We start from the raw sequence: 23,759 nt of genomic DNA on the forward strand, positions 1-23,759 counted from the left end.
ATGTGCATGTGTGTGTATTTATATATGCATAAAAAAATACACCATACACATTTTGTAAACAAACTTATTTTTAATGTGATTAATCGCGATTAATCATTTGACAGCACTAATTTTTAGGGAATTAAAATAATTTATTTGAAATCTTAATATTCTATCATGTCTGTACACCCACTCAGTTCAGTGCATCCTCTCTGTTTCTATTAATTTTTTAATTTGTAATTCAATTTTTAACCCAGGTTCATGAAGCCCTGATACATATTGTGGTAATAAATCACCCTGGGTTTGCAACTATTACAAGCTCATAATCTGATCTTATATTTTGAATCGTATTTAAAAAAATAAATAATAATAATCTTACAACAATCATAAAACATTAGCCAAAGTATAGAAACATTTTAAAGAGTAGTTACGAGCTGTATTCCATTAAAATAACACTATACACATGGCACGTGGCTAATCAGCTATGAGCTATTTTTGATCCTGGTGACCAATTAATATTCATTTCAAGTCAAAGGACAAGACCTTTCAAGATTTAATCATGGTTACATCACATTTATTGTCCAGTAAAGTGATAATTCACACATACATACATACAAGTAGAATCCTGGAGTTTCATCTCCCAAATTCAACTAGGTTCAGTAATCCAGTTTCAACAATGACATGCACGTTTCAGAAACCCTTAACATCACACTACACAACAAACTGTCACCCAATTCAATAGTTTTCAGAGTCAGGTAAAACCAGGTGATCCTTTCACAGTCTGAGACTTCAAATCATGTTCATGTTTACACATTTCTAAATGGACTGCCCTTCAAGCTGCTCCAAATCTAGATCAGACTTGCATTGAACAGTCACAGGATTGTTGTCTAAAAAGAAACTTTTTTTTTTTTTTTTTTTTTTAAATGTAAGCAGATTTTGAAAAAGTAATTTAGTTGAAACCATAATAGAAATCCCAGATAGAAGAAAGGATATCACTTACTAGTTCTACCTTCATTCTCACCTATTCTCATCGAGCAAACAACTTGTCTCATTACATGCACAAATTAAACTATGTCTTATTTACAAAAAGGCCTTGCTGTGGTCATGTTATGCAGTCAGAGAGTATACACACTGAAGTAACAGGTCCAGTATTTGAGGAAAGCTTTTTAGTTAGATAAAACGAATATATTTAAAGAGGGAAAATCATATCTTTGGGTTTGCATTAAGTGATTTGCAGTCATATAAGCACTTTCCAAAGTTCGATCATTTAACCTCTTTGATCAACCCATATGCTTTTTCTATATTGCATTGTTATTGTTTTTACTATGCGGCATACAATAAAAAAAAAAAAAAAATCTGTTACATTTTTGGTCGAAATATCCTTATTGCACATGCAAAGCAAAAAAAATAATGCAACATAGCTTGGTGACTCAAATTCTGACCTCCTCACACCAGCTCCTTCATATCCCCATTTTCATAAGATAAATATTAACCTGTTCTCTCAATTCTGATTATATGGTTTTTCATAGAGACTGCATGACATCCAACCTCTTGCTACTTTAAGGATTGACACAGCAAAGCATCAAATGTATGCATTAAGTATTTACATTATATAACAGACTAATTTTTACAAAGAATTCAAATGACAAAATTATCCAACTGCATAAGCGAAACAAACATTCAAATGACACATTTGGTAACAAAAAACAAACAAACAGAAACATTTATGGCTTATAACGGGATTCTTGCTAAATGATCTTCACACGTCTCGAGGTTGTTACTAGTTTTCTTTAAGCCGTCAGTCTTTTTGGTGGCAGCAGTGCCATTGATGAAAGAGCACAACCACAAAATGCTTTTCTCAAAGTATTCAGTCATGCCTGATGTGTAAGTTTGCTTGCTAGGTATTAAGATTTCTAAAACTTTGTTGTTAAATTTAACCATAAATTAACTGGCATCTTTGAACACGTACATTCAAGTCACCTGCACTTACATATAAATCAAGAACATGGCTCAAAAGACACTTCATTATAATTAGGCAAGAAAATAAATAGTACATCACCACAAAAATAAAATAAAAAAAGTCAAATTCACAAATGGCTTTTTGTTTTTTTAAACATGTTTTCCTTCTTACTATAATACAGAAAAATGTAAACAGTATGAAATAACAATTAAAAAACCCTGAACAAATATTAACTAAAAAATGGACACAAGCAAAACACAAGGTCTGAGTGTAAGTGTGTGTTTTTTTTAGACCATGTCAGTCCCTTTGTCTCCTGTCTCTGAAGTGGGCGACAAGTCCTTTTGTTGGACACCTATTTAGGAGGCAAAGGGTTGTCTGGGGTGGCTGGGGTCAAGACTTCTTTGTAAAAGTTCTCAATCTGGTCTTTGTACATCTTCGTGACCACTGGCCTCTTGAGTTTCATCGTGGGCCCTGTGAGAGAGAGTATAAAACAGCTAAACAAACAGCCCATATAGACCTTAATACACATAAAGGCCTTAAATAACACACAAAAAGTTAATTACTAGGAACTTACCCAGCTCTCCGCCAGTGATTGAGAAATCCTTCTCCAAAACGGTCCATTTCTGGATGCGCTGGGCGTTAGAGGTGGCTTTCTCGTTGACGCGGTTGATGCCTTCTTGAATAGCCGCGTGCACGACTCGGTCCCGGCCACCGGCGATCTCGCTGACTCGCGTGGAGTTGCTGCCGAGTTTACGACACAACTCCACCGCCTCAGGAGTCAGTTCGTCTTCGGGAGCGCCCGTTTCGTTGTTTACCTGACACTGAGAGCAAAAAAGAAGAGCCGTCAGCATTTTCTAACGGTAAGTTGTCTATATTCGATTAAATACGTCTTTAAATAAAACATTTCCCCGTCAGTATTTAAGTACGTTATGGCTAAATCGCAGTGTGCAAAGCACTCCGTCATGATGGTGTTGTTGTATATGCCAGAGCACAAATATGTGGATCTCAAGGTCCTATTATTTGCTATGCAGTTGCTAGCGTTTCTCGTTATTTGGTCTTTAGAAATGATGCGGTTGGGTTCCCTTATTTTACTGTTTTTTTTTTATTGTCCACTGCGTGAAAACTGTAAATCCTACATAAGTAAGTTAATATCATGTAAGTTACTCAACAAAACTACACCATTTTAGTCTTTATTCATATCAGAATACAATAGTACGGGACTAGCAAACGCCACTAGTTAAATTTTTCTTTCTTTTTAGTACTGTTGATTGCCACCAGGGGGCGATCCCGAGAAAAACAAAAGAACATGTAGTTACACTCACTGTCCACTAGATGTCAGTGGCTGCTATTTGATAACACTTAAAACATTTTCCACTTGATTATACTGATATGATCTCATTAGTGTAGTTAAAATGCACTCATGCATCTTTAAAATGAATGTTATCTCTCCGCAAACTTACATAACCCAACTATCTTTTTGTAAGAGCCTTTGGATGAGATGTTCTGATTAGATTTACAGCATTAACGTTCAGGGGAGCATGACATCGGCCAGGATTACACAAGAAGGCCATTAAAAAAGAATCAGTAACGTTGAATAACTTTTTCCTTTAGCTGAAATCAAACATGACCACTTGTCAGTCATGGTTGGTAAAAAAAAAGCTCAGATTTGAGGATAAGATCACTTACGTTAGGTTAATAGTGGACAACCTCAACACACAGGTTTATATTGGGGTCATCTGCACAGTACTGATACCTTAATGGTGAGCAGCATGGAGAGGAACTTTCTCTTGTCTCCGATAAGCATGGAATTGCTGATGAGCGGAACAGCCTCTTTAATAGCATCCTCAATAGGCACTGGGGGAATATTTTCACCTCCGGCTGTGATGATCAATTCTGGGATACAAACATCAATTTCATTACAAGCACCAGACAAAATCACACTGAAATCTGTGTTAAGGTGAAATTATAAACTGCCCAGTGCTTTCAGTTTCAGTGAATAAGAGGAAGCACAAATCTGTTTTCGACTGATGGTCATTACCTTTAATGCGTCCGGTGATAAACAGGAAGTCATCCTGGTCGTGTTTTCCGAGGTCACCCGAGTGCAGCCAGCCATCTGCATCCAGAGCCTCTTCGGTTTTATCAAGCATATTCAAGTAGCCCATGAACACATGACGGCCCCAGAAACAAATCTCTCCATTGCCATCGCTATCAGGGTTGAAGATCTTTGTCTTGCAGCCTGGAATCACCTTTCCACAGCTGAGAAAGAGATGCAAGTGAGAAATAAATGAGAAGTTCATGCTGAAGTGACTGAACTAGCTTTAAACGAATGAAGGATTCAGTACCTGGTGAGTCTGAAGGCATCGGACACGGAGATGGTGTGCGGTCCAGAGCTCTCGCTCATGCCATAGAGCTCAAACAGAGGAATGTCCAGACTGAGGAAAAACTCCAGGGTGTCTTTGGTTATGGGAGCTGCTCCCGTGTAGCACCTCGTACAGCGATCCAGTCCCAGCGCCTTCCGAACCTTCCGGAACACCAGACGCTTCGCAAGTCGATAGTTTAATGGCTTTCTGGACAGGGTGCCATTACTGAGGACACAAGACCGTTTCTCTTTATTAAAACAGCCAACAATTTATACTAACATTATTTCATATTACAAAATGTCATAAAGTGATGTATCGATACACGTAACAAATCTGTTTTTTTTTTTCTAATTTAATATAATTTTAGATTTTATTCAATATTAGCAGAATAAAGTTTGCTTAAAGTTTAAAAAGCTTTTATTAGTATTTTATTATTTAAGAATGTAATCTGACATCACAGATATTCTTAATAAAATAAATATTTTAATATTTTATTTTATTAAGTAGCATTAATTGTTAGAATGTTTTTTGAATGATTTAAATTATTAAATAAAAAAAAAAAGTTTCAAATTTCTAAAACAAGGTTAAAAATTTATGAATCAAGAAGCCATGTTTTACTTTTTTGTAGCATTTAATTTTTTCCACTTAGGTTAACTTTCCTAGACTTGCCTTTATTTTGCATTTTTCAAATTTATTAAATTTTTTACATTTAACTTAAATCATTTTATTTACATTACAGTTTGGGTAAAAAGTTGATTCAAATTGTTTTTATCACAAGTATTTTTAATATAAATAAATATTTTATTTTAATAATTTATTTAATTTCTTAATTTTAAATGTTTTAATTTTCTAAAAACAGGTTTAAACCAGATTTTGAATCTCAGATTTTCAGTGTGGTCAAAGACTTTTGTATCTAATTACATAAGTGAAATAAATTACATGCAGTTCAAAATGGGTGTCATATGTTATTGACTGATAATGATGTTTGTGTCTCTTGTTTTGTGTCTGTGTATTTGTATGTACATACAGCTCCATTTTCTTGAGGTTGGTCTGCATGCCCACGTCTTTGGCCCAGGACGCCACCTTTCGGCGCACGGTGGACGATTTGGCTCCAATCGACTTCATCTTTTCCTGCATCTTCTCCCACACCCGCGGCACACCCATGAACGCGGTAGGACGTATTTCTCGTAGAGTGTTAGCCAAAGAACCCTGGAACATACAGTGACTTCTATTAATATGCATGTAAGCAGTCTCTGCATGGTTTGCCAAAGAGTTCATGTTCATGTGTATATGCCAACATCAGCTGACACACCCAGGGATGTATCCGGTGAGACAAGCAGGTATGTCATATTCATTCCTGTCCCTGTGATCCTAAATCAATGACTCTATTATAAAACAGCAGATATCAAATGCTCAGTTTCTACAGATCACAGGAGACACATCATACAGCCGTTTTAATAAAATATCAGCAGTTTTCTGAAAATGAAACACTTCACAAAAGCCTTTTTGTGTGAGTGAGCTCCATGACTAAGGCTTACGTTCATCAAAAGACTCTCTTTAAAAGGATTATACAGTTGGTTTAAACTAACAAGACTGTCTTTAGAAGGAACTTCTTATAAATACAGAAAACAGAGAGATTGGGGAGGAAAACAGGAAGTGCCTTCACTAGTATGTACACTAGACTTTTTAATGTTTTTGAAAGAAGTCTTTTATGCTCACCAAGGCTGCATTTATTTGGTCAAAGGCACAGTAAAAATGCTATTATTGCAAAATACTAAAATTAAATGGTTTCTATTTTAATATTTTAAAACATGTTATTTATTCCTGTGATGGAAAAGCTGAATTTTAAGCATTACTTATTCTACAGAAATCATTCTAAAGTGCTGATTTGTTGCACAAGAAACAGATTTGATACAGTGCTGCATAACATTTTTCTGGAACTTGGTATTTTATTCAGGTCTCCTTGATAAATATAAGAGTAATTTATAAGGTTGTGAGAATTCTATAAGGGTACCTTTAGTGCATCAGGCTGTGCAAAGTATGTGACTCCTCCTGCTTTCATGGGAAGCCAGATGTCAATCATCTGTGCAGCAATGTGGCTGAGAGGCAGGTAACTCACGACCACTTCCTGTAGCTTATCTGCATCTGTCAGGGTCACGTTTCGGCCAGTTGCATATGCTGTCCACGTGAGCTACAGTAGGAGAGAGAACATCTTAGTGCTGAGAATGACTGGTGACTCATCTAAACCCTTGCTTTTGAGTTATTATGGATGTTGTGGGTTAAACATGGGCTATGTTTTGCATTCAACTCACATTGTCGTGACTAAGCATGACTCCCTTTGGCTGGCCCGTGGTTCCGGATGTGTAGATCAGTGTGCAGCACTGATTGGGTTTCTGGGAGCTGATGATGTCATCCAGCTGAGTATCAGGCTCTTCGCGGCCCAGGTCCATAAACTCTGCCCACTATGTGCATTGGATATTTACATAGCAAATGTCAGATTTCAATTAGTAATGGAGGGGGACTAAAACAGAAAATGAAGGTCTGAGAGCTGAATTGAGATATTTGACTAATCAAATGTACCGTGTAGAGATTGGGCTTTTTCTCTTTCAGCTCATCTTTGTATTGGATAATGGCTTTTAGGTGCGGTAATTTGTCCTGGACCTGAAATGAAGCACGCAGACATCAGAATAAGAGATCATCAGGAAAAATCCTACAGCAGATGTGTTTAATCAGCAGGTACTGAATGTCTGATTAAACTAGAGACCCTGAAGATCATTCTCAGGATCGGTTTCTTTTTTTTGACAAAAGGCAGGGTAATTAACATTTATGAATTATAAGATTCGGGGGAAAAAAATGTGTTTAACTGCCTTAAAAATAATGTCACAGTGTAAAAACTTCTGAATAGTAGTGTAGACATAAGTTCTGATCTGAGTGTATTTAGAAAAGGTTCTAGATGGGTTCATTTGGATATAGGTCCTACACTCTCATTACCTGCAAGACCTTCTGAAGCTGTTTGTGGTTTTCCACCACAAGGATGTTGGCCTGGCAGTTCTCCGCCACATACTGGCACGCCTCGGGTGAGTTGGTGGTGTAGATGCCCACAGCAAACCCCCTGCCAACAGCATACAGAATCCCTCAGTAAACATCCTTAAGTCAGTTAAAAATGTAACCTTCAGCAGGAAACAACTTCAAACATTAACAACATTCCCACCATTCTGACTCCACCTATATGTTTACCAACCCAGACTATGTGATGCTGTTTAACAAGTACAGGTTGTGTTTCAATCATCCGTCTCCAGTAAAGTCATAAAGGCAGCTGGACAGTTTATGGCACTATTTGATGAAAATGATTAAAGCTTTGTTTGGGACAAACACGGGCATGTTCTGATCATGAGTTATGACAGCAGAATGCATGTATGTTTAAGGATGATTTGAAGACTCATAAAGGACAGAATGTAAAACATCCTAACAATAAACACTTACCCAGCTAAAATAGCCCCGATGTCAGCAATAAACCACTCGACCGAGTTAAACCCGAGGATACCGACGCCGTGGTACCGCTCCAGACCAAGCTGTGAACATATACACACAGTTAGCACGTGAACATTTCAAACCAAAATTTTACATCGCAGGCCTGATTCGAAGCATTATGTATAGCTTGCATGTAAAAGATGAAGTTGTTTTAGTTATCACTTTTAAGTATTCCAAGAAGTCCCACATTTTTGCAGTTAAATAAATGTTTAGGTAAATACCGCCTTTTATCAGTTTAAGATGTTTTGAAAGAAGACTTGGAGATAAACAATTTGTGAAGCAGTTTGGTACATTCCAGTGCTCAGTGTTTTAACCGTGTTTGTGTGCGTACATTAAAGTCACATCAGCCGAATTACCACGCATTGTCATCTCATCTAACACCTCTTTCCTGATGTCATTTTTTTGTGTTTATTACTGCCTAGGGCATATTTCCCAATCCCAGTCCTTGCTCCCCCTTCTCTGCATATTTCATATGCATCTCTTAGCACGTACAATGTTTGTTCTATTGGACCAGAAGTGAGGTGTAAATAAATACATGTGAAGTGTAAATAATCTGATATTCCACCATGATTCCAGTGAAATTAGTATTTATGTTCCATTAAAAGTGAAGTGAGTGAAGTGACACAGCCAAGTATGGATACCCATACTCAGAATTTGTGCTCTGCATTTAACAAATCCAAAGTGCACACACACCCAGAACAGTGAGCAAAGGGCATTAAAGTGTGTACGATGTGAATTTAAATTGTATTATTTACAGAGGTATATGATGTCACACTAGTCTGTGTGTGAAAAAGCTGCGCAGCACAAATTCCATGAATAAATGTTCCGAAGTGAAGAAAACTTCAATGTTTTCTCTCCTGCTTGGAGTAGAGGGCAATAAACAACTGTGTAGGAATCATATCTATCGGAACACAGTTCATGTTCTAATGAGCTGGTTATAGGAATCAGGTGTGTTAACAGGGATACTCCACCTCAAACTGAAAATTCTGTCATTAAACACTTGCCCCCATGTTGCTCCAAACCCGTAAAAGCTTTGTATAAAATATTATGGATGAAAACCGGGATACTTATGACTGTCCTATAGATTGCCAAGTAACACTGACAAGGTCCAGAAAAGTTCTAAGGACTGTGATTGGGAACCGCTGGCCTAGGGTATACACAACTCGATCTGAACCGCTCCCGCAGGGTTCAAGTTACACTCCTTTTTGTTTCTTCATAAACAAAACCATGGAAATCTGCCCACATTGGCCGCCAGGCATGACGTCCTGTTCCCCACAGAGAGAACCTGGCCAGCTGGGAGTTGAACTTCATCCATAGATTAGGGCATGGAAAAACTGAAGACGATAAACAAGAGCCTCCAGCTGGAGAGAGAAACTATTCTCAGGTACTGTGGCCAAATATCCTCAAATCTGGCTCTGACTGGGTAGTGCACAATTCAAAAACATGTCCAGGTCATATTACACACCAAAAGCAAAAGGCAAAATATGAAATTATATATTTTTAAAAAAGAAAATGAAGCCCATTTTAGAACATCCATCCTAATACTTATTAATTTAATGTGGATGTAAATAAACAATTTTCATTACCATAAGGTATTATTTTTCTTCATTCAAAATATGTTTTTATTTCTGTCTTTTGAAATTGAAATACGACCAGTACTCATCCCATACGCCTGATCACACAGTGAGAGCCCTCATTGCTGGCACTTTCTCTCTGAGGTAACTTGAGGTCAAATGCTTTATTCAAGGACACAACAGTGATCGCATGAGGTCTGTCTGTGATCTCAATAACCGTTACATCAGATTATGTGTGTTTATAAGGTTTTAAGTGTTTGTTATCAGGTACCTCTGACATAAAAACTTTCCTTTTATCAGGGACATTACCGAGTCATTTTAGATAAGACTGTAAGGCTAAACAGCCATAATCTCAATAGTGACAGCAAGAAGATAATGGAAATTAATAGAGTTACTAAATTGCTAAACAATAGAAAGTCATGGGTCAAATCGGTTATGCTACCTTGGTGCTGGGCTCAAAACTCAGCCTGTTAATATTTCTCACCTTTAGTATGTTTGCCAACTGTATTACGATTAGGGCTGAACAGTATCAGTGTGAAAGAGTTTTAGGCTGGTTGCCAGTCAGTCACAATTGGTTCTGAGTGATGTATTTAACACTGATGTCATTTTTGCTGGTTTACAACTCAGTCTAACTGGCAATGATATTTTGTTAAAATAGTATGTATATTAAAAAAACCTGATTTAACAGTCCTCACCTTGAGGAAGCTCTTGGCAGCAGTGCGGCAAGACTTGTAGTACTCGTTGTATGTCATGGTTTTCCACTGCTCTCCATCTTTCCAGCCCAGCGCGTTGTAGTTGCCAAAGCGTTGGACTGTAGAAGTGAACATCTGGTTCACAGTCAACGGGGGTTCAGCCTCAGGGCCGGACTCACCCATCCTGAGCTTCACCTCTCCATCCCTGTGTGTCGTCCAGAGCTCTGTGCCCTTAGCGGGCAGGGAGAGCGAGTTGGGACGAGGGGTGGCACCTACAAAGGGAACAGCCATTTATTGCCAATAATAACTGTTTATTTTGCACAGTGTTGTCTGATTATCATTTAATCACAAAACTGTAAGCAGACAACCTCCTATAAATCAGTTCTTTATGAGTAACATGGTACATTTATGGGATCAGGTAGTACTTTGAGATATAACATAATGCTGAATAATTAACACTTATAAACTATTATAGTCAAAGATCAACACATTAAAACTGTATTGTTAGTGAAATCTGTACTAGTATCTATGTTGTGTGTTTCTGTGCACAGTTTCTAAAGTCTGAAGTGTCTGTGTGGTCTTTTCGTTTGCATAGACGATGAAGAATTTCTGCTGCAGCGTCTGTTTTAGATCAAATGTTTTAGTGACACACTATCACCCCATTCATCACTAGTATCTAGTATACACACACTAGCACAGAGTTTCTGATGAGGCTTCAAAAGCAGAGCACATATCAGTATGCAAGCTCTTTCAGCAAGTGACTACTACCTCATTCACCATAGAACTGACGTCATTCTACTACCTCATCAATCAGTTAAACAAAATAACTGCTCTTGAGCCCTTTGTCAATTTAATCAGACTGAATAAGCTTCTTTTTTTGCACTAAAATCTGCACTTTGTTCACTTCACTGATTTGCACTCTATCTGCCATGTGCCTTGCGCTGCTTTATTTAACTTTATTTTTAATTTTATTATATGTATTTTTTTACATTCCCTTAATGTATAGTTGTATCTACATTTTATACTTGATCTAGATTTTTAGGCTCTACTGTTAATGGTATCTGTATGCACCGGGGGTCTGAGAGTAACGCAATTTTGATTCTTTGTATGTACAGTACAGACCAAAAGTTTGGACACACTTTCTCATTCAAAGAGTTTTCTTTATTTTCATGACTATCATGACTACTGAAGGCATCAAGGGCTATTTGACCAAGAAGGAGAGTGATGGGGTGCTGCGCCAGATGACCTGGCCTCCACAGTCACCGGACCTGAACCCAATCCAGATGGTTTAGGGGTGAGCTGGACCGCAGACAGAAGGCAAAAGGGCCAACAAGTGCTAAGCATCTCTCGGGGAACTCCTTCAAGACTGTTGGAAGACCATTTCAGGTGACTACCTCTTGAAGCTCATCAAGAGAAAGCCAAGAGTGTGCAAAGCAGTAATCAAAGCAAAAGGTGTGGCTACTTTGAAGAACCTAGAATATGACATATTTTCAGTTGTTTGACACTTTTTTGTTATGTATATAATTCCATATATAATTCCACGTGTGTTAATTCATAGTTTTGATGCCTTCAGTGTGAATCTACACTCTTCATAGTCATGAAAATAAAGAAAACTCTTTGAATGAGAAGGTGTGTCCAAACTTTTGGTCTGCACTATATGTACTTAGATGTGGAAGAAGACAATAAAGCAGACTTGACTTGACTTATTTTTTTCACTAGAAAACAAAAATTTAATTTTTATCTGTTTGCAAGTGTTTATGGCAGGAGTGCTCGCTTGGAAACAATTCTTGCTTTGGCTGCTAATGGAGCAGAAATTACATTTACAATTACATTACAACTTCACATTAAAAAACAAAAATAGTTGAAGAAAATAATATTAACAGGATTTGATCTTGACTGATTTTGCAGGTGAGCATGAAAGGGGAAGAAAGACACCCTATAACTGTACAACATCCTGTGCAGCATCAGTCAGATACCTATAACTATCTGCAGACTTCTGCAAAACCGTTTGAAATGATAAACAAAGCCATCACAGCAGCTTGACCTGTAATCCAAGGTCATGTGACTTGATGACCTCATTCAAAGCTCTTATCTTATGTAAACACGACAGACAACAGCAGAGCGATGGAACTTCCGGAAGTTCACACATGGGTTGCTTTCAAATTGCAATGAAACTGTTTAAGTCACATGTGACTGAAAAAATTCCTATAAGAATACTGTCATCCTGCAACGGGTCTAAAGGAAAGGGAAGTTAGTTTGCATAGGGACAGCAACTTCCTTTTAAACACTTCCTCTGAGCACTCACTACTCAAAGCCCTACTGATCTCAAGTTCTCCAAAAGCTGACGCTGCATACAAGTTTTCGTGATGAAAACACCGATGAAACATTGAGCTGCAAGTTGTGGGTTAGTGCTCTGGCCAGCTTTCCATCGCTCTGCTCTTTATCTGTAGTGCAGAACTGAATGCACACACTGTGGTTTTAGGGCCTTAAAAATATGTAAATGGCATGTGTTCAAAATGGCTGCTATGGTCATGTGGCGTGTATGAGGGAGAATAAGTGAGTATGTTTGTTTGTAAGACAGTGGGACCGTGTTCTAGACTTTTCACCCAAGTGTTTGTGAGTTTAAAGTGATTTGCGCGAGTGTGTGAGCTCACCTGATTCTGTGTGTGTGCTCTGTTGGGCTTTGGTATTTGATTGCTCTTCTCTGGCACATGCTGATTCCTCCTCCGATGACTCACTGTGAGGAAATCGAATAATGACTTTTCCAGACAAGCAACATTCTGGCGTTTAAATAGTTATATCTCTCTCTCAGACCCATCACCTTACATCATTTACATTATTCTGTGAGCTTCAGATCAAATGAGTGTTAATGTCTTTCCACCAAAGTGCAAAACTTATGGTCTTATGTGCATATAAGGGTTGATTACATTTACCTTGCAGTGAAGTCACATGACACGTTGTTCGTCTATGTGAAATTCATTGTCAATGTTATCAGTGCTTTTAAAATAAATTATACAAATGTACTGCATTTCATACAGCCTGACATACACTTATGTCCAAAAGTTAGTGATTTTTGACAGTAAAGACATTTTTAATGTTACACAAATATTTCAAATAAATACTGTTGTATAAAAACAAAATAGTTATTTTCTATTTTATTTTACTTCCTTTTCCCAGATAATATTTAATTTCACTTCCTTTACACAACAACTGTAAGGACATAAAAAGTGATGTAAGTATGTATTGATGTTATTTATTATGTTAAAAGTATCTTTATTTTATGAACCTGGCATGGCACACAACCAGTTTTAATACAGTGACAACAATCCCACATGCCTTCTTTTTTTTTAATTCAAATTAAATTTATGCATTTAGCATACGCTTTTATCCAAAGTGACTTACAGTGCATTCAGGCTATCAATTTTTACCTATCATCATGTGTACCCGGGGAATCGAACCCCCAACCTTGATAGTGCAATGCTCTACCAATTGAGCTACAGAAACACTAGTTTTTTTTTTAGGTTTACAAACACAAAACTAACATGGCTAATCAACTGTACGTATAAATATCCATGGAAATTTAGTTGCAGACCTGACCTAGTATGCATGCATGCATCCAAGTGTATTTGCACACAAAACAAGAAATGAAATGGAACTGACTTTGCTGTGGACTCGGCGGTGGCATCTTCCAGGGAGGCGAGACTGTCTGCTGTTCCACAGGACTGGAGGAGGCTGGCATCAGCTCCTGAATGCTCCATCACTATAGCTGTGGACATGGCTGTAGGTTCACACGCAGTCACTAATGAGAACAGACACAGAGTGTTAGGAGTAGCACTCAACCGATTTTTTTTTCCCTCAGTGCTTAAAGTCTAATTATCTAGAGAACGGTGGCCTGTAGCAGATATATACAACTTAATGACTGCAAATGAGACATATATAAAATAAAAAAATATAAAAATAACTGATCGGAAATAAATGAATGCTTTTTACATTATATTAAGTTGATTTTCAATATTTATAGAAAATTCTTGCTCAAGTAAGCATGAACAACAGCTAATTTTAGCTAAACAATTCAACAGTGAATAGTGATGTTGAGTCATAAGGCCTAAATCTAAAAGTAAGCACATGAATGGGTATGTGAGAGTCACATGGCCAAAAACTTATGAAAATTATCTAAACAGACAGGGTCTTCCCTTTTCTTCAGTAGGGTTTCCCCATATGAAATCAACATACGTTTTTTTTTTCCTCCCTTCAATCAAAGCAGTTATCCAAAATCAGGTTTCCTTCACTTCATTTTATACAACCTTTTATGAAAACCATAAAAGGTCAATTGCTCAGGAAGAGCAAAATTTCCAAACATGGCCTCTGGCTCCTTATCTCTCAGGGTGGACTAAACAGTAAGGGTATCATTTCCGAAAAAAGGAAACGCGTCACTATGCCCAGAAAAATATTGCTGCCCACCATTACATTATTTTCTGCCCTCTCCATTCCAAAGCCAGAAGTCAGCACCTTTAGAACAGCATGTTGTTTTTACACACCGCTGCCATGAAAACACATGCCAGTGATGCTGCCGCCCTTCTGTAATGAGGGCTCATGAGAGAACAATTAGAAATTCCCAGCGCAAACAAAAACAGGCTTTCAGATGTACCGAACAAAGTGAGAGTCTAAAATAAACCCAGGGCATCAAAAACAAACCTGGTGCTATTCATCAAACCTGATGCTTCATGAGTTCCTGCACAAAGGTTTTGGTTTTGGGTGCTTTTATGGATGAAATTATAAATATGGTGACTTTTTACAGTAATGAGCAACAAGTACTGTCATAGTACTGACAAGATTGTTTGGTATATAAATTATTGTTACACTGAATGACATTTTAGTGGGTGTCTACTTATTGTTTTAAAGCTTTGACCCGTTTTCATCTTTAACTTCAGAAAAATATATGTATTTTACTGTCAGTACATAGAATGGTTTAGCCTCTTCCTTCCACTCTTTTCCAATCAATGCACCTTGGCAACTTCCCTCCCAGCAGAGCCATCCTCATCTGCCCTCAGCAGGTGCCATGGCAAGAGATCCTTACAGACACTCAATAACCTCTTCCAGCCCCAGCTGACTCTCAGCATGCACTCAACAATAGCGGATACAGATCCTTGTCTTGGCTGACGTCAGCCCGCCTGATAACATCCTCATAGACTCCCTTGTCTGGAAACTCAAAGCACAGTGGTAAAATTCAAAAGAAGTCATTTTGAAGAGATTTTTGAACCCATGTGACACTGCGTCTCACTGCTGGTTTGACTGATGTTCCCTTGTGTCTTGTAGCTGGTGGGTGAGGATGGAACTGATCAGCATTTTAGAACATTCATAAGATTCCCACACTACACTGTAAGCTAGTTTTGACATTTATCTGGATTTTTAGAACTCAAGCAACCTTTACGTTATACCTGACTTTCCAAAGGCTTAAATACTACCAGTCATCTCATTATCTAGAAATACACATCTTTATTCTGCACATATCTGTATCTTATCTAAATCAGCCATCTGCTGTCGTGTGATCAGTCCAAAGCTGTGAATATGCGGCCGTGTTCACTCTGCAGTGATGTACTGCATTCATAGTGCTACATGGCCTTGACAAAAACAACATATTTCTTTCCTAATGACTAATATATCAGCTGATGTTCAGCGGGTTGAAATTTCATCCTTGAGTTAATAATGTCCATCATATCTCAAAATGTCTGTACAGTGTATATATAGCTCAAAAACCCCCATGTGGTGTCCAGGAACATCTTTGGTGCTTGTGGATTCCAGTAGTCCTGTATTTTCCACTCTGGGCTGCTGAGGGACTTTCTGTCAACATTCCAGGTGAATTTGCATCAGTAGAACTGGCCTCAACCGGAGATCTACACTGACAGTTCAAGCTTAGATATGGATTTTTTTAACTCCTTATTTTATCTAGAATGCTGCATTAAATTGATCAGATGTGACATTTATAGAGACATTTATAATGGAACAAAAGATTTTTTGTTTCAAACAGATGCTATTCTTTTGTCAGAGCAACTGTTTAAAAAAATTATCAGCATCTTAGAATGATTTCTGAATGATCATGTGACGCTGTAGACTGGAGTGATGACAGTTCAGCTTTTCTGCGTAGCAATCAATTACATTTTAAAATATATTTAAATAGAAAACAGTTATTAGAAATTGAAACATTCCACATGACTGTTTTACTGCAATGCTGATCAAATAAACGCAGCCTTAATAATCTTAAAAATATATATTTTAAAGGGTGTGTGTTCAACATCTTCCTTGCACACAATTCACAATCACTCAGACACAGTTAATGCAGGACTAAACATTTAAGTACACACTAAGTAATATGATTCACCAGCAAAACAATGAATGACTCATGATGAGCTCTTGATATACTATCCATAATCATATTTTGACTTATTCTAGGACAAATCCTCAGCTCAGATGGATTTATAATAGTTAATAATAAACAGTGATTATTCTCAAATCATTAACACCTCACAATTGGACAAGCTTGGTTTATATTTTCTGTCCTCAATTTTTCAGACACAATTAACATTACATATGCTATTACAAGTGTGTCTACCCAGTGGAATGATGGGAGAATATAAGCACAGCATGTCCTTGAGTGTTCACAAGGGTTTTGCAAACCACGTCAGCCACACCTCAGACAACACAAACATCCTGTAATTTACTACCGATGCTTCTACCGGTCCGCCCAAGCCGGTATTAACATACAGGACTCAACGAAAGGACAAGAGAAGGAGGGGTTTCCACAGCTGATGCTGGCAGCAACTGTGTGCTACACTCAGCCCCCACCCGAAAAATGACCATCTGTATGCTGGCACAGAGAGCGGCAATCTTGCTCGGAAGCACAAATGGATGAAGAGGACACTTAAAAAGTTTCCAGAGCCCATTTTCTCATTTATTTAAATAAGAAGCTTGTGTTTGACAAATATAGGCATGTAAATTTCCACTGAAACCAAATTGCTCATATGCAAAAACCATCTCACCCGGCATAAACGAGGCCACGCCTCTAAATTCATATCACAATTCACATGCATTAGGCTCTAAACACATCAAATACCAAAAATCATAAACGTATCACAAACACAGATCTGTTGCCTTAGAAAATAACTCACAGTATTTAGGGCTGTGATTCATCCTCACCAACTTTAGCAGCTATAAAACCATAATTTAACATATTAAAAACAAAAATGGACTTACAATGCATCTTTACAGGCTGAAATCGCTGCTCTGTCTTTGGCTTTTCCGTATCAGGAGCTGAAATGCCCGTCTCAGAGGTTTCTTTAAAGCCTAACTCCAAAATGATGGCCGCTTACTCACGCCCTACAAATGTGTATGTAGCACATTCATTTTCAAACACAGAGCTTTCCCCTCCTCCTAACCACACCCTCAACCGGCACCATCACCCCCTACAGTATTCTCCACCCTCCACTCGCCAACAACACTCTTCTTGCTCTGATTGGCTGAACTGGCTCACACCACAAGACTCTTCCCCCATATAAGGGCATACCAACCCACTGAAGGCGAGGAGGGGGAGGGGCTTTAAAACATGCGCGCCACTCTCACTCTTCCGTTAGAAACCAATGCAGATAAGCTTACAAAAGACAGCACAGCTGCACTGACATCAGTCTATAAACACGTAACCCACTAACACACATCTGTCCCGTTTACACGCTGCGGTAATAATGCTTATATTGTGCTGCTGTGCATTTACATACATGAGTCTACTTGAGCTTTGCAACATTCATTGCATGAACACCCACAAGTGCAGCTAGCTGACCTTCAATAGTTCATCTCATCTAACAAAAGAAGCCAAAAACTGAATATGGAAAGAGATGTGCAAGCAAATGTCTCCTGAAATGAGCTGTTCTCATATGAGAAATAAAAAAAAAAGCACTACATAGATGTGTATACAGTGTGCTGTGCAAGTTTAGTAGGGGTTGAAACAAGAACAGAATTAGGTCAGAATAAACTTGAAGCTGCTTTAGATGGCCTAATATTAGTAGATAAATGACTCAGAATACAATAAAACTGTACTGTATGTGACTGACAGCTTTGCCCTGTATTTCTTGATTGTTTATTTTACAAAAGCTAATGAGGTGAGGTTCTAGGAAGGAAGAAATAAATGTGAGACTTTTTCAGACATTGACATATAAACTAGGAACTTAGTAAGGAAAGTTTTGTGCAGTTTCAGAGATGGTCTGCTCTATTTACATGTGTTTCACTGGTATGCAAATTACACAAACTTTGATTTTCATTAGCAAAAAGATTCCTGTTTCTGTTAACTGTATTTTTTTTTTTAAAGAAATTGATACTTTTCTTCATCAAGGATGCATTAAACTGAGTGAAAAATCACAGAAAAAAGCTTTACACTAAAAAAAAAAAAAAGATTTATATTTCAAATAAATGCTGTTCATTGAAGCATCTTGGCTTCCACAGAAATGCAAGTTGAATGACTGTTTTCAACATCAATCATATTATGAAATATTTTTTAAGCATCTGAAAGCTGAATTACTAAGCTTCCCATTGATATATGGTTTGTTAGGATATGACAATATTTGGCAGAGACATCTGGAATCTGAGTGTGCAAAAAAATCTAAATACTGGGAAAAATCACCTTTAAAGTTTTCCAAATGAAGTTCTTAGCGACGCATATTACTCAAAAATTAGGTTTTGATATATTCACAGTAGAAAGTTTATAAAATATCTCAATGGGACATGATCTTTACTTAAAGGTCCCATTTTAGGCGCTTTTTTGAAGCTTTGATTGTGTTTATAATGTGCAATATAACATGTGTTCATGTTTCGCGTGTAAAAAAACACAGTATTTTTCACACATTTCACCTATCTGTGTACCGCTGTTTTCACTGTCATAAAAACGGGCTGATGTCTTCCTTGTTCTATGAAGCCTCTCCTTCAGAAATACGTAATGGGTTCTTGATTGGGCCAGCGGTTCCTGTGTTGTGATTCGACAGCACCTGAGAGCAGGCTGCCCTCCTGGTAACATGATTGGGCTAGAACGCACGTGCTGGAGATGTATTTATAGTCACAGGAGCGTTTTTACTGACGACGAGATGCGCATGAAAATCACATTCGTTTTTTTGCACAGCCCTAACATCTAGTTAACAAAGCTAAATGGCGTTTCCCTTTGTGTTAAGTTACAGAAACTGTTAAACGCACCAACTTAAATAATAAAATACACTTACCAGTTGTGGTCCATAAACAACGCCTTCTCCAGACAAAGAGGGATCTGCTCCATCTTTCAAGAATAATCTTTGTGCGAATCCGGCATTAAACTGATTGAGATTGAGAAAGTTGTTCTCAGCAAACTGTCCTCAGCAAAATGAACTGCACATAGTTTTACATGTGGATTATAATTTTCGGGAACCGAGTTAAACATAAATTGTAACCATTAATCTCGAAGTACAGTGTTCCTGGGAAGGCCATACAAAGATAATTGGACTCCAATATAAAAAAACAGCATTTCAACTTCATGGCGACAAAAACAAACAGCTCTTCCTACTTCTCCGTCGGAGCGCAAAAAGGCCACGCCCCCCAGTTTGTGAATTCATGTGGGCGGTGGTTAGTCAAAAAAACTGTTTTAGTGACGTCATTACTACAGGAACTAGAGGGCTGTAGTCCAAACGGGTTGTTTTTTGTAGACGAATTCTGTTAAATCAAATATCTTGCTTGGCGTTGAACTTAAAGCTTTACAATTTTACAGATTTTATTTATACTCTAACAACAACATTACACACTAATGTTTAAAACATGGGATCACGAAGAAGGGGACCTTTAATATCCTAAAAATTTCTGGCATAAAAGAAAACATCAATAATTTTGACGTATACAATTTTTAAAGTTTTTTTGGCTATTGCTAAAAATATACTTCTGCAACTTTAGACTGGTTTTGTGGTCCAGGGTCACATATTACAATGGTTTCTGAAGAATCATGCACTAAAGAATGGAGTAATGAGGCTGAAAATTCAGATTTCAATCACAGGAATAAAATAAATGTTTAAATATATTCAAATAGAAAACAGTCCTTTTAAATTGTAATAATATGTCACAGTCACAAACTGCTTTTACTGTCTTTTGATCAAATTATGTAAACTTGGTGAGACATTTGAATCTCTATGTAAAAAGATAATAAATATATGTGAAGTGCAGGCTTCTGCCCCCAAAGGTTAGTTTAGTTTAGTTTAGCACAGGCATGTCGAAACTGCACACATTATATTATATATATATATATATATATATATATATATATATATATATATATATATATATATATATATATATATATCTCACTAGATTTACATCTCAACTTTAGATGCACTGAAGCAGGATGCTTAATTTTGCAGCAACAGAATAGGACAATAAAGTATGCACATAACTATAGAGACATGCATGTTTTGTCCTTGTGCACAGTGAATATTGTTATTTAATGGTACATTAACTGGTTAAAGTTTTAGTAAACCTCACCCCAACAGTTCATTTGATCTTATTTGATCACAAAAGACCTGAAATTTTAAGCTTTTTAAAAAAAATGGTAATGTTAAATCATCAAGAAACTAAACCAAGAAACCAAATATTCCAAGTGTATATTATTACAGTTAAGCAGCATGTCATGTAAAACTCTGATTGATGTACTCCAACTTTTTCTTTCAGCCTGAATTTTGTGTCCTTATCCCATGACACATTTCCCAGCTTCACTTAGAGGAACAGGAAATAACTCCTCCTGCACACACAAACAGGAAAAGCGCAGTTTCCTTTGAAACAGGAAAAGTTCACATTGACATCTTTGTCCCTCCTTCAGTGTCTTTCCATGCAAATCAATGCACAAGATGTAGTCAAATATATACATACGTATATATGTATGGATGTATGTATTAAAATAGATATTTCCTTTCCCAAGGTTACCAAGTAATCCATTTACTAAAGATTATTTACATTTTGCCATTAAATCTGAACCAGCTGTCATTGTCTGAATGTTATTTACACATCTACCAAAGGAGTGGATACAGACGCTGATAACACAACCTACCATATGGGTTATTATCCAGTGTTTACTGTTGTAGAACACATGACAGTATTTCTGTTGACTCATTAAGAATCTAATTTTCATTCTGTTAAACTTCCATAAACTGATTTTTTTTTCAGGTATGAACAATGATATTATTAGTGTGATCCACTAAACAAACAAAGGTTCCACCAAAATCACACAAACAGAAAATCACTTGTAATCAAAGAACTGGTGACTATAGAGGATTATTTCTGCCATTGAATAAAAACATATTTTCGATTTACAATTATGATTTTTCCCCCACAATTTTTTTACGAGTGTTTGTCGCAATTCTGACTTTTCCCTTCAGAATTCAGAGTTTATATCTCAATTTTTTTTTTTTTTTTACCACAAAATAATAAATAAATAAGCTAACTGCTACTTTTTCGGTTGCACTTTATTTTACAGTACGTGTACTAACATGTACTTATAGTGTACTTACAGTGTATTTATCTAAGAAAGTTCTGGTAATACAAGATAACTACATGGGGTAGGGGTAGGTTTAGGGGTAGGTTCAGGGTTAGTACCTAGTTATTACATAGTTATTGTAATTACTATAATAAGTACATAGTATGTACATGGGGAACAGGACTGTAAAATAAAGTGCTACCACTTTTTCTCTACATTTTGGACATGTAAAATACAAGAAATTATTTCATAATTGTGAGAAAGCAAGCTGCATTTACTTTATTGATTAGTTGTTTGTGTGGCATAAATAAGATTCCACAGCACAAAATCCCCAGCACTTACAGTTGGCACAAAACCGAATGAGTCAGACCCTCAAACCTCAAGTAAACTACCTGATTTTCAGTCCGTGATCTCCTGTGGCATGTTAACTCACTCTGAATGCAGAGGATCATTTAATTCACTGCATCAACAACCACACACTAACTCAAGATCTCATCATTTGACTATCCAAGAAACCCCGTTAGGTGACAATTTGCATTTCTCGGGAATCATTAGTTACGCATAGGCAAACATGTCTACCTATGAGTACCAAGGGTAGTGTAAATAATTCGGTGGTACTTTGATATGACACTGCAGAGATGACGATGCTCCTCTCCACTATAGTCAGACCTTCGACCAGCCAATGACGGCGTGGCTCTGGATAGCCATATGCGATCACGTGACCGATGAGCGTCTATCCGATCCTCCGCGCTGCTGCCATCACGACAGAGAAGCATCTCCGGTGGAAGGTTACGCGCGTCAGTTTGTATTACAAATCTCGAGGGGATGTGGCTGCTAGGGTTACCAGGCAATTAAAAAACTGTATTTGTGACTCAATCACCTTTTTGTGATTTTTTTAAAAGGTGCTGAGAGCTACATGTAACTTCATTTCATATAATGTCATATATAAGTCATATTTTGATTCGATAAAGATTTTAAATTATATGGCATAACGTTACATTCACTTGTTCCAAGGTTCACACTTGAGAATCCTAAAGCAACCGGAATGTCTAGCCTAGGCTAATGTAAACACAAGTAGCTAAATAGTAGCAATGGCAGACTTAATTTTTAGCATCACTAATATAACACTCACAAATACATCCTCATCCAGATATTTAATGTTATACTCACCGTTAGTTAATAATATCCGGATGTCCAGGTGTTAAAGTTGTCACTGTAAGTTTTGAAGTCAGATGTGAATCGCGATGAGAGAAAGATAACGCACACGGATGTGTCTCTTTCTGTTTATGCGTGAGAGTCGAGACTGTCAAAGAAACACACACCGGTTGACCTCATGAAGCGATCATAAACTCATCATCCTAACTGGAGGAGACCGCCAATAATCTCTCAAACGCCACCTGCCGTTCACTTTTAAATATGATATTATATATATTCCGAGTAACTCGCGCATGCGCGTCATCAACACCGCCTTCTCCTTGGTAACCAGGTAAACTAACTAAAACAACTTTATCAGGGGCACTTGTGATGGAAATAACAACAAAACTGAGAAATCAGTTTCACACAATATACTGCATTTCACTCATTCACTTTTGATCATCATGGTTCTGAACACGTAAACATTCGTAATCTAAATAGTATAAAGAATAAACGAAGGCATTGTACGTTTCCAGCACAATTTTACAATTTCGTACAGGGTCTTATTTATAAGTTCATTGTGATATTAAGCTTTAAAAAAAAAACGAAACAAAAAACAAAAAAAGTTTAACAATCAAAACAAATAAGTCCTCAAATTAAAAAAAAAAAAATTAAAAAATACAAATTCAAAAGTTGGCAGTTTGAAAAAGCATAATACTTGTATAATTTCTACCGAAAAAAGAAAAGAAAAATAAAGTTAAAAAAGTGACACGAATGTAATGAAGTGATATGATATCAATGTAGCATAATGCAGCGATAAATAAATTAGATGTTTATCATAGTTTTATTATATATATATATAATAGTTTTAAAATAAGTTATATAATAGAATATACGCTTGTAATATGCAATATAATGTGGGCTTGTATTCCTTTAAAAACAGCAGTGTTTAATCTACGGTGACATACCGCCTCCAAGCGATGGTTGTTGGGAACTACGCCTGAC

At 37.1% G+C, this 23,759-nt stretch overlaps 1 protein-coding gene across 3 annotated transcripts; it reads right to left on the minus strand.

Moving 5' to 3' along the window:
• Window positions 1–531: 531 nt before the first annotated feature.
• LOC113107249 (long-chain-fatty-acid--CoA ligase ACSBG2-like) lies at window positions 532–22,938 on the minus strand. Of its 3 annotated transcripts, none has more exons than XM_026269618.1 (15): window positions 22,791–22,938; window positions 13,757–13,895; window positions 12,751–12,833; window positions 10,100–10,368; window positions 7,783–7,871; window positions 7,291–7,411; window positions 6,880–6,960; window positions 6,612–6,761; window positions 6,314–6,490; window positions 5,327–5,508; window positions 4,282–4,524; window positions 3,978–4,195; window positions 3,693–3,832; window positions 2,514–2,760; window positions 532–2,410 (listed from the first exon to the last, which is right to left on the minus strand). In XM_026269618.1, exons 2-15 carry the CDS (start codon window positions 13,870–13,872, stop codon window positions 2,292–2,294), a joined length of 2,235 nt encoding a protein of 744 aa, XP_026125403.1. In that variant the 5' UTR covers window positions 13,873–13,895; window positions 22,791–22,938; the 3' UTR covers window positions 532–2,291. The 3 variants fall into 3 exon arrangements, with proteins under 3 accessions (XP_026125403.1, XP_026125401.1, XP_026125402.1); XM_026269616.1 differs by lacking the exon at window positions 22,791–22,938 and adding an exon at window positions 17,348–18,406; XM_026269617.1 differs by lacking the exon at window positions 22,791–22,938 and adding an exon at window positions 15,103–16,198.
• Window positions 22,939–23,759: the final 821 nt, after the last annotated feature.

This window comes from Carassius auratus, chromosome 8, assembly GCF_003368295.1.
Source record: "Carassius auratus strain Wakin chromosome 8, ASM336829v1, whole genome shotgun sequence".
Lineage (NCBI taxonomy): Eukaryota > Metazoa > Chordata > Actinopteri > Cypriniformes > Cyprinidae > Carassius > Carassius auratus.